Source organism: Drosophila ficusphila, unplaced genomic scaffold (genome assembly GCF_018152265.1).
Source record: "Drosophila ficusphila isolate 14025-0441.05 unplaced genomic scaffold, ASM1815226v1 contig_198, whole genome shotgun sequence".
In the NCBI taxonomy this organism is placed as follows: Eukaryota; Metazoa; Arthropoda; class Insecta; order Diptera; family Drosophilidae; genus Drosophila; species Drosophila ficusphila.
Window position 1 is genome coordinate 5,947,570 of NW_025064092.1, and position 12,602 is coordinate 5,960,171.

At 38.1% G+C, this 12,602-nt stretch overlaps 2 protein-coding genes across 2 annotated transcripts in view; one reads left to right on the forward strand and one right to left on the reverse strand.

Moving 5' to 3' along the window:
• The window catches only part of LOC108088594 (eye-specific diacylglycerol kinase), a 95,288-nt gene that overhangs the window by 44,529 nt on the left and 38,157 nt on the right, over nucleotides 1-12,602 (forward strand).
• On the reverse strand, nucleotides 6,797-7,778 carry LOC108088598. The gene is made up of 2 exons (XM_043207550.1): nucleotides 7,455-7,778; nucleotides 6,797-7,368 (listed from the first exon to the last, which is right to left on the reverse strand). Exons 1-2 carry the CDS (start codon nucleotides 7,518-7,520, stop codon nucleotides 6,844-6,846), a joined length of 591 nt encoding a protein of 196 aa, XP_043063485.1. The 5' UTR covers nucleotides 7,521-7,778; the 3' UTR covers nucleotides 6,797-6,843.

The window sequence follows — 12,602 nt, forward strand, 5'->3', positions numbered from 1 at the left end:
GCGGTGTGGAAAACCCGCTGGAAAATGAGCGAACAGTCGAAGGCCACTGGCACAATAATTCTTTTGCTTAAAAGGAGTTTGCCGCTGCCTCTGCGCTTTAAGCAGCTGGTTTTTATTTTTATTTTTTTTATTTTGCATTGCGAGGGTGGGGGAGGAAAACGCGTGCTTTTCCGAGACCTTCAGCCATTAGTGAGTATGATGGAGAAAGGGGGAAAGTGGGTGGGTGGTTAAAGAAGAAGGGAGGAGGTGTGTGTTTCGGTTGTACGAGATTCATGTGCTGCTTTAGTTCAACAGGATCCATAAAATTAACGCTGAATGGGGCAAGCTCCAGGATGCAACAATGTCCGCCTTACGCTTTTCACCCATTTTTCCCCGCCTCGCTTTTGTGTGTAATGAATGCGAGCAGAAGTAAAGTAAAGTTGAGTAAAGTAAAGGCCAAACAATAACAAGAAAATCTACTCACAGGACAAGACAATTGCCGCAACAATGTTTTTGGTTTTCTCTCTCTCTGTTTTTTTTTTTTTTTTGTGTGCCTGCCATTTCGCAGGTTTTTCCTTCTTTTGTTGGTCATTTAGGAGCTCATTTTGTGGCCTCATTAATGGGTGTGCGTGTGTGTGGGTGTGTGTGTGTTGGCCAAGAAAATATGTGTTGGGGGCGGCAAGTTAACAAATAATGACCGTTAAGATCTCGCCTGGTTGGGGGCATTAAAATTGCTTCATGATATATGCAATCCAGCCGTAAACACATTTATTAAAAAATTAACACTGCTGTAGGAAAATGCTCAAATTAACTTAAACTAAATTTAAACGAAAGTTTGTTTTAAACGAAGTTTGAAGTGCCTTATAAATGGCTAAAAAGAAAAAGGTTAAAAATGTATAATTTGTTTTTGAAATTCCTTCCCTCATTCCCTTTGGTTTTGACCTGGCTCATAAATCATTCAGATTAGTTGGCCAACGGACGATGGGTTAATTAAACCATCCCATCGCTTAAAAGGTGGACAAGCAGGCAAGTGTTTCACTTCCGCTTTTCAGACATTTTCACCCAGTTTTTCGCCCTGTCAGCTTGGGCTTGGCCATCGCTTTTCTTTGACTGCCTGTTATGCTCTTTGCATTTTTCTATTTTTCTTCTTATTTTTATTTTTTACACTTAACTCAATTTGCTGGGCCAAATAAAGTACACTGCACGGCCACGCCCACTGACAAGCTTTATTGGGGGCAAATGCCGTGGGGAACCGAAGGAATAGAAAATTATTGCTCAACGGAAAACAATTATTTTCCGCCGGTTCTCTCACTGTGTTTTCTTTTTTTTTCTCTTTTCTTGTTTCTTTCTTGTTTTTTTCTTGTTGTTGTTGTTTTTTTTTTTTTTTTTTTTTTTTTGTGCAGGATCATTAATGTGAGACGTGCTGAGGGCTAACCCCTCCCCTTCTGCCGCCCCACGGGAGGATACTCCCCCAGGTGGGCGTGGCATCGGTTGGTATCGTGTAATCTGAATATTGCCGTGACTCGCCTGCACCACTAAGTACTAAGTCAGCGAGCTCCTTTCACTTCCTTCGGCCAAATTGCATTTGCTTTTAGCCATTTAGGGTTATCGACTTTGAGGCCTCACCCTCGAGAACTTTAGCTGGAAGTCGGCAGGCCCAAAGGGATTTACTATTCGGCTAAAACCGAGGCAAGTTTCGCTTTGATGATTTATTAACAGGTGTTCTGTTTTGTTTGAGTTTAGCGACAAAGGAAAAAGCCACAAGAGAAAACTTTCCTTTTAAAGTACGAAAATCACCTTATTTTTGTTGCAATATTTTATTTATTATCTTTGAAACTCTACTTCAGAGTTCTTATTATTATTTAAATGGGAAACCATTTCTTATAATTACCCAAAAAGAAAACCATTAAGAGCATTTAGAAATTGGCTTTTTTTTTTGTGAGTCCGCGTGAGCTGAAAATAATTCATTTGTATTTGTTGCCTGTTTTTGCCATGATGCTTTTGCTGAGGGGCCTTCTCTTTTTCCGCTTCCTCCTTCAACGATGGGCCACATGGCGTATGTGTGATATTTGGTAATGCGTGTAATTAAGCAACACGTTCTCATTCTTCACCTAGCCTGTTGGCTAGCAACTTCCGCTGGTTGTTTTTGCTGCGAAACATGAAACTCTAATTATCAGAAAATGCCCAGAAAGGAAACTGTCGAAAAAAACGGGGGAAAAAAAAAAGAAAATACCATCGAGTGTGGGGCATTCGTTTATGCTTTTCACTTGTCGAGCGAATTGAATCCGCAATATATATCCGCAGGCCATGTCGACAACTTCCGACGAATTCCACCGAACCGAACTACAAAGAACCCGGGAGCCTGAGTCCATTTCACCGGATTTGATGAATAGAACCGCAGCCCACACATCCATCTGTGAGGAAAACGGGGCTTGGTTTTCCCCAGAAAGCTTGCCAGGCTTTAATTACCACATCATGGTAAATTATTTGTTTTTGACAAGCATTCAAACATTATTCTATCAATTGGAATCGAAACTATATGGCTTTTCCTTGTATTGAACATGTTTTTAACTCTATAATTTAATTAGTTTCGGTAAGAAAGCAAATCTTCTTTTGCAATTACAAATGGAGAGGTAATTGGTCAATTTTCAACGGTGGTTGCATTATAATTTTCCATCCTAAGTCACAAGTCAATCTTCCTATACATGTGAATATATGCATATGTGTGTGGGTGGAAGCCATTGTGATAATGACGACTGTTAAATTCACAATTAATTGGCCTCGACTTCGCCAGATGCCTAATGACCGTCAAAGGGTTAAGGCCGCTTCCTATTCTCATTCCTTTTCCGATTTCTATTCCTTTTCCCTGTGTCGTTGGCTTTCCCAAAAGTCAGATCAAAGCTAACGACTTCTCCCCCATTGCACATTAAAGGAGTCGTGTATCCCTTCGCTGGCTTTTCATAATCGAGCTAATTAGCATCGCTTAGGATGTGTAAGCTAGAAAACATGTATAAAATTCTCAACATGGAAAAAAGGTAGCATGTGAGGTTCTTTTTTTAAATAAGAAAAATTAGCTATTACTTTAAAATACGCATATTTAAAATTGTGTGATCGGTTATAATAATCACCAATTTAAACTATATTCAAAAACTTGAATTGTTATTATTTAAAAGCGTTCCAATTGCTCAGAAAAACAAACAATAAATCGACTCTTAAATTAACAACAATATCGGAATACGTAATATTTTAAAGGTTTTTTCAGAATAAAAATTCTTAAATATTATATATGTTCCCCAACCGCGTTTTTTTATCCATTCACATACATTCGCTTTTGGCTTTTAATATGCGCATTTTCTTTATAGTTTTTTATGCTTGTTTGCCATTCGCGATATGAATTTCCACAGCCTGCACCGGATAATTAAAAATAAAGCCAGGCAAGCGTAAGAAATAAAGAAATAAATTCTGCAGTGTGCTTTTAGGCGTTGTCCATTGCTGTCGTCACTTCCGATTAATATCAAAGTGTCGGTGAAGCGGTACCGTTGCATCTTGTGTGTGTGTGTGTGTGTAGGTTTGTATGTGGGCGGAGAAATAGGGTCGAGGGAATTAGTATTGCAGCGTGGGATAAAGAAACTCTAATGTGCCATTGTAAAAATATATTCACACTTTTTCAAGGTTTTGTCTTGGCATTTATTTTTCATTCATCTTTTGTTTTTTGCTTGTCTTTTAAATATGGCATTTCTGGAGTGCCTTTATCTTGATTTTGTTTTTGTTCAGTGCAGCGTGACAGTCGTTAACTCAGCACACTAAATGTTAACTAAGCGCCGAGTTATTGATGTGACAACTGCGTTTGAGTGGCAGTTTCCATTTAACTGCACTCCACCTGTGGTTACCTGTTAGTAGCTATAACTATAATCATAACTTCACCTGCACAAAACCGCAGTCAATTGTAGTTAATTTGATTTGTCTTGAGTACCAAAGGAAATCAGTTTATTTCTCACAGAGATTTCTAAGCGTAAATGTGAAGCTTTAGATACTTGCTTTGACTTATAATATAATTTTTAACTACATTTCGATTTTAGAAAACTTTTGCTACTGGTAGCTTCCATTTTGATTATCAAATTTCACTGCACTTCAATCTTTGTGTTTGCAAGTAATTATTGAATGCCTGCAGTTCTCCGGTTAAAATACTAATTACAGTGGCGAAATTCCCAGCAAATCTCGCCAATTATAGTTGATTAGCGTCGAGCTGGAAGATTTAGGCCGAAACTCGTTATCAACTGGGAGTTGGGGAGAATGTCAACCCGACTTTTAGTTCCACTTCGAACTGGGTCCTCCTGCCACGTTTTTGGCATTTGGGGGAGCAGTTGTCATGGCATCCGCTCAAATGGCCTGCATGTGCAGTTCGAATTGAGCCGTTGGCTCCGAATTCGATCCATAATTAGGTCGCCTCGACAGGGATTATAGGGATTCTCCAACAGAGTTCGAACTATTGGTATGTCATTAGCAGCAAACCGAAAGAGAGTGTTGCACAGGGCAATTAGAAACGCATGCCGACATTGCAATTTGATTCCTGAACTTGGCAAATAGATTCAAGTTAGCATCAAACTGAAATAAAAAAGGCTTTCGCTTAATAAAACAACACCTATTTAATAAGTAATACAATTAACGCAGATTTTTAATCCTACTGAGCACTTTTAATGGATTTAACCAACACTGGAGGGCCAACAACAAATCACCGCTCAGAGACAGCAGCAATCCAATCTACTGAGTGTTAGCATCTGTGACTGCCTACAAACTGTTGCCAGTAAATAAACTGGCCAAATTTGTCTAATGCGAACTCCCCCCCGGCTTTAACCCCCCAACTTCCCCCACTACTTCCAAACACAAACGGAATCGCAAAACCCAAACTGAAACCCCGGGGAACTCCCCCCTTTTTTTTGGGGGGCCATTGTCTTCGGTGGCTGTCGCTGCTCGTTCTGTGCATAATTCACGAGTTCAAATTGCCAAACGCCACATAAATGTACAAACAGGCACGTATTTATATATCTTGCCATCATCTCCCCAGCCCCCAAAAGTGGGCGTGTTCCTCTTTCTTATTCTGCGGGGTTCCATCCAGACAGTTGGAGCCACAATTATAGTAATGAAAGTTGCGCCCCTTAACCAGTGTTGCAAAGGAGTTTTCTATGGAAATATTTGGGATAAGCTTGATTAATAAAATAATTACATGTTTCCTAAGGAAAGTGAAAATAAATATGTTATTGAGCACTTCTTATATTTACAAAATATATTTTATGAATTTCTAGAAGGTATTGTTGCGATAAAATTTAAAATAAATGGGAGAAAATTAATGATAAGATTTAAATTTTAAAGGGGATTTACTTTCAAGGGATTTAAATTTACGAAGGGTTCCTTTTGTGTGCTTCCTACATCTTCAATTTATAATCCAAAGTGGCTTGTATTTTTAACCCACTTTTTATTCGTGAGCTACTATCACTCCAACCGCAATTGTTTAAAACATATATACAATATAGGTTAGGTCGCTTTGGCTTTGTGGCTTGCATGCAAATTTTATGTTTTAATAATAAGTCTCTGGCATGCAAGCGTCGCATATTTTATGCCAATCGTTGGTGGGTTCTGCGGGGATTCCAGGTGAAAATGGGGCGAAGAGGGGAATGAGGGGGGAGAGGGGGAGGGGTTACCATGCTCGAGGCAGTTCCACCTGGAGTCATTCAGTCAGTTAGTCACTCATTCATTTGGTTCACATTGGGTTCGTGTCCTCTGCCGTTTATTTTTAACCCAATTGTTTTCGTTTTTAGCCGCGGGGTTAAAGAATATCGGCAACCCCACTGCGGAATTTATTCCGCCCCCAAGATGATTTGTAAATATCTCCTGGAGTGCCATTTTGCACCTGAACAATATTTAGCACTTGCAACGGAAATTGATTAAAAATTCCCCTGAAAAACTGGAGCAAATATGTATTATAAAGAGTGCGTGCGGTCATGCAAAATGCAAATATGTTTGAAATATGTTTGCCACAATTCAGTGACCAGTCGCCAATTCCCACAATCGTGGATGGTGTAATAAACACTAAAATATAAATTATAAATATCTTGAAACTGAAAATTAATATTTAAAAGGGATTAAGTGGGACGAAGATATATTTTTTATACATCTAAGATTTGTATTTAAAAAATCCACAGTATCGAACGCATTTGTATCGAATGAATTCCTCTCTTTCTGTTGATTTGTGGTTTCTGCCAGTTACTTTTCCGTTCAATATACATATATACATACATGTATATATATATGTGTCGCTCGTTGCTGGTATAAATTTTCCTTCCCATTTTTATTTCGCACTTAATTAAAAATCCTTCGCTGACGTGCGACACGCACGGGTTTAAACCGCCTTAACCCCAATTCAACCTCAATCCCGGCCAGAAACTCTGACAATTGGAACTTGCTTGCTGTAATCAGCACTTTTGCAACTCGAACTCGAAACGGAAATGCAAACACAAGGGATTTTTATTTAACATTTTTTTGTTAGGTAATTAGTCTATAGAGTGATTAAATTAGGAACAAAGATTTAAAGAACAAAGAAATAAAATACGATTGCAGCTAGAATGTTTTTATTATTATAATTCAAATTTTGTTAAATTATTTGTAAAATGATTATTCTATAAAATATTATAAATATGTTTTGGTTTTCAAAGACTTATTATTATTGTTATTATTATATATAGTGCTTTACAATATTTAATCAAAATAATTTCTATCAATTAAACAAAGAAAAAAAAACAAAAAAAAATTATATCTAAAGAAGTACTAATAATAAACTTTCAAGTGTTGTAAAGTCTCTGTAGATTTTCAACAAGACTTATAGATAGTGGCATTGACCTCGTAGTAGCAAAGAGCTTTTTTGGTGACCTTGTCCTTGGGATTTAGAGAGTAGACAGTACCCTCCAGAGTGTAGATTGTGTTGGGATGGTACATGAACTTCAGGATCGCCGTTTCCGGCGGCACTTGAATGCGGTTCATCACGTATACGCCGGTTTTTAACGGACAGGCAACACTCATATTGCTGGCGGCCTTGGAGAGCATTAGTTTCGCCACATTATTCCAGGCGGACACGTGGCGGATGTACTTCCAGAAATCGCAGGTTTTCGTCGTGGAATTATAGAGGATTCGCGGCAGTTCCGCACGTGATGCAGATCCGGAGCTCCGCTTTCGCGGATGTTGCAACAAAACGAGATGCCACAATGGAATGGCCACTTCCTGGCGCACAAAGGTCACCGATGACAACGAGTTGTTCTTCTCGAACCAGTTGAGCTTTAGACCATAATTGGGTGTATCCCACGACCTTGCACCCACCAATTTCATCTGGTAGCAGTGCTAAAAAATCAGTTAAATATTTATTATTGCTTAATTCCAATTAAAACTTTAATTTCAAAATCCTTTTACAATCAGGTTTTTCCCACCTGCTTGGTCAATTGCAAAAAGCCAAATAGAGTTATAAAACCCAATAAATTTCTATAGTAGCCCATTTCACACGGGACCCGGCACACGAATAAAGAGCGACTGAAACGAATAAATAACAATATAATATTGTTAGTAACGTGATTTAGCCAGTATCGAAAATAATTATCCCTGTGATTTGTCACACCTCAATTGGATCAATTCGACCGAAATTACGAGCTAATTGCTAAATAATTGTGCGAACATAGTTGTGGGTATTCTGTTGGCCAATCAACTGGACTTAAACCTTTGGCTTGACCAATGACTTACTGAAAATATAGTGAGTAAAAATCAAATTTGCGAATATTTCTAGTCTGCTCTGTGGGCTTATTGACTTTAAAGCAATTATTTTTTGTCTGTAAAGTGGAAATTTCGTACCTGTTCTTTCAGTCGCTTTAACTTTTGGTTTTTGCAACATGTGCAACGGCTTTCCGTTACGATATTGCAGCATATAGGATATATTTTCCGATCCGATTCCGGCTTATTTGTTTCCCTATCCTCGCAATGCAGCGAACAATGGATCGAAATCCACTTTCCGCACACATCATCTCCTGGCACTTTCCTTTGTCCCGCCTCTCGATTCACTTCTCGTATTTACATTTTCAGTTATTTCCCGGCAAATATTTGCACGGCTTTGCATTGACTTTCCCCTTTCGCCCCGCAAACATATTTTCCGGCATTTTCGCGCTTATCCCAGTGACACTCCCTTTCCCTTTCCATTTGCTTTTTGCATCATCACATCACCGCATCAGGCAATTCAATGAGATTTGAATGGCGGCGGAAAACTTGTCCATCAGTTTTAGTTTCACTCTCTGTTTGGGATTCCGTTCGCGGCAAAAAAGGTTGTCGATATATCCAACAATACCTTAATTAAAGACGAATCTAACGATATCAAGTTGCAGAATTAAAATGAGCTGCTAAAATAATATTTAAACATACACGAAATCCAATCATATTAATATCGTAAAATATATTTGCACTGATGAAAGAACTTTAAAGTTAAAGTTCAGTTTTCCATTCAAAATAAATATGTAATTTAAAATAAGAAAATCGTATTGTGACTTTCACATATCAAACTGTTTACTTTCCCCATTTTCCATTAGCCACTGAACATTTTATCGCTTTTCGCTCGACTTTCAAATGGCAACCGTTTGATGGCCTACAACTTCATTCGTGGTAACCCGACTTGGCTGAAAATGGTCCACAAGGCCATTTAGGAGCATAAAATTTATCTATATCGCTTGTTTCATCTTGCTGCTGTGTCCTCTTTCTAGATTCTAGTTTTTTGTTCTTTTTTTTGATTTGTGTCAATAGGCTTTTATGGACTTTTAGTTCCACGATTGGCGGCTGCTCAAAACAATTTCTGTTGGCCTCCGCTTTTCGGTGGAGGTGGACTGGTGGGAGTTGAGGGGGTTGGAAAATATTCCAAGTCCTTTTCACATCTCAAATGCACAAAGCCATTTCAGAGAGTTGGACAGCGAGTTCGTTGGCGGCTACAGAAATGGCCACACATTGGGGAAAAATAGCACAAGTCCCTAAGCGATGTTTCACTTGGCTTTTCCTCAATCTTGCTATTTATACCAACATTGAAACAAAAAACCAGAAACATTACTTTGCATAAAAAAAAATATGAATGCTTGTAGTAATATTAAAGTATTAAGAATATGCATTGCTTGATAATTTTAAAATTTTTTTGCTTTGTTGGTTAAAATAAATCTTATAATAAAGTTAGTAATATAAAATTTTAATATTATTTCATATATTCTATTGTTTAATCACCTCTCTTTTCATACGTTTCTTCCTTTAATTTTTTCCATGACCTTTTCTAATGTTGGCTAAGACATAACTATGGAAGAAAATACCTAAGTGATGACCAATTTCGCAGTCATTTGTTCTCCGTGTGCGCCTTAACTTCTAGCCTTGTTTGTCTCTTATCGTGGAATTTCATGGGGGGCCTTGAACGTTTTATGATTGCACTTTTCAGCAATAAAATAACGATGGGGCGAGAATTGTGGATTGTGGATGCAACATTACCCCCTTTTTGTTCCCCCTTTTCACCTCCCAAGAAACGAGAACAGTCCGCAATGCGACCTCACGCCAAATGCTCGACTGAAACTTTAATAACCCCAGACGAGGCCGACACTTGCAATAAACTGACTGCTCGTCGTAAAAACACAACACACACCAAACACACACAAACACCACACACACACACTCGCATGCCCACTCGTAAAAAACAGAGGCACTAAAAAAAAAAAAGAAAAAAAAAGAAGTGGAAAAAGGACCAAGGACCGAGGATCCCAATGGGGATACCAACGTATCCTGACCAAAAGCTGTCAACGCGTCGCCATTGCAGCTCATAAACATGGAACCCCAACCAGATCCTTTGGCCCCTTTTCCTCATTTTCCTCTCTATTTTCCTCGCTATTTTCTCCTTTTTTGCTCCAGCCTTTTCCCAACAGCCAGGCTGTCAGTTATAGTTTTGGACTATCGCCTCACATTTATTTCGTCGCCATTTCTGTGGCGTTGTTCGCTTCCTGTGAGGAACACGCTGCTTTGCACTTTATTGCCTGTCCTGCATAATTGTTGGGCTTATTATTGGACTTTGAATAACACCCCATCGACAGGCATCATGAAGAAGAGCCACTAGTCCTGGTTTTTCCCAAGAGGAGTTGCTCTTCTAAATATATGGTAATCCATGGGGAAACATGGGCCAAGGGTTGGGGCTTCCATTGTCGAAATAATAAATAAATATTTGTTGGCCAGCCAGCTTTCACTAAGTAAATTGATGGTCCTTGGAAGGGTAGAATGTCTTGCAAGCAAAACTAAAATAAACATGAGGGTATCGGAAGCAACCGAACTCGGAAAAAGTAAAGTAAAATTTACTGGCTAAGAAATATATACAAATTCTGAAATGCATTTTATGTTATGCCACTTCACTTTGGAGTAAAATTGGTAAAGTTATTGGTTGGAGAAGTGCTATTTTTTTTTTTTTTTTTGCATTTATTACGGTTTTATTTTTAGTAAAATACGCAATATTACGTATACGACAGATGGTCCATCTAACAGATAGCTGCTTGAATTCCCTTAATATGCTTGCTTTTCCCATCAATTTCCCCGCATTCATAATCTTCCCCCTTGCAACATTTGTTGATCCAACAATTATCCAGTGCTTGTATCCCGCACATTACGCATACGCCACGAGGGCCGGTTAATAATGGACTTGCAGTGGACGCAGGCCAAATTCCCTTGACCACCGGACAAGACGAAACAGCAGTCATCAATCTCTGACAGGTTCGCTGCCCAAACAGAACAGAACAGAACAGAACAGAAGAGGACAGAACAGAACCTATGCAAAAGCTAAAACCCAAAGCCCAAACCCAAAGTCGAGTGGAGTACTCGTAAATTTCATTTAATCACCCGGACTTCTCGGGACTTTGATGTAGTACGCACAAAAAAAAGAAGAAGAAAACAGCAGCAAAAACAAAAAAAAGGGAAAGAAAGAAAAGTGGGAGAAAATATTAAACTCCAAAGGACGAAACGGGCCAACGTGCACGTGGCCATTAAATTGTCGGCCCTCGTTCCCTTGTCTTTCATACATACATTTTGTTGTTTTTGTATGAAAATTTATTGGCACTGCGACTGATGAGGCAGGAAGAGGTGGCAAATTGGGTCAACGGCAATAATAACAACGAGGTGCAACAGTTTGGGGAACGAGGGAGATGGAATGAAATGGGAATGGAAATGGGAATGGGAATAGGAACAGGAACGGAAACGGAAATGGCGGCACTGACACACCCAAGGTCACTCAGATGTTGGTGTGAAATGGGCAAATGTGGCACGAAGGGGCGGGGAAAATGGGAGAATCCTAGCCGTAAGACGCAAGTAAGGTGGCAAGGGAAAACACCGAGGCCCACATGACGGCAAGTGCAAATTTATGTTGGAATTAATTGCAACGAGCTGCGGGAAAGGAGCACAAGGTGTTTTTGCCGGGGGACCAACGAGTCCGGCCGTGACTTTAATTAGCCGTGGGTCGAGTACTCAAATCGGAATTAGTCAACCGTGGGCGAAATGATGGGTTTACCTTTGGCTTAAAGAAACCGGAAATAGGCAAAAAAAAACGAAAAATGTTACAGAATGTATACCAAAATATTTACATTTTAAAGTACGAAAGTGTCAAAGGTGAAAACAAAAAAATTATATTTTCAATAATTTAATTTATATATTATAAATTTCGATACTCAATACCAGTAATAATTTTATTCATTATTAGCTCATTAAATTTCCCTTTAACAAATTAATATTTACCTGGAAACAAAGTATAAAACCATTCGCAGAATATTGCTACCTGAAATTGTAAAATCCTTTCAAATATGCACAAAAATAATGAAATCATGCCGCAATGGCCAATGCACAACCATATTATCTGGCTGCTCCTTGATTAATGGAAACCAAATTGCATTGCAAATTTTACCTCATAATGAAATGTAATTGAAACGAGCGATTTTTCATTCGAGTGTTTGCAAATGTAATATTCATTGAACTGTTTTACACGAAACCCAAACTCATTTATGTCAGAATTGCAGGGCACTGAACAAAAAGTTGCCTATAAAAAAGACCTAACGAAAACATTGATACTGATTATATTTGTACAATTTATTGATCAAATATAAATAATTAAAAAGAACTTCTGTCACTTAAAATCAACTGAAATATAAATTCAAGCAGAAATAATTGCAACTGGCAGTTAATTTCATTTGTGACTGCATCTTCGACGAAAAATGCATCACGAATCATTCAATAATAAACGCCCTGCGAAAAAGAATCAAGTCAAGTAGAAATAATTTAAATTGGCATTCTGCTTTAAATGTGACATCTTAATGGCATTTTTCTTTTAATTTAAAAAATCATTTATTAAGCAGAAATAATTTAAAAGGACATATAATTTTATGTGTTGTTTTTTCTTATGGAAAAGTATAATAGAATGTTAAAAAATTAGTTAATAGTTACATGAATAAATGCTTACAAAATCTTAAGTTGCTCATTTACTCTACAAATTATAAAGAACTAATAACTATTTGATTTCAAAAATCAATAATTTTTAATTCCTT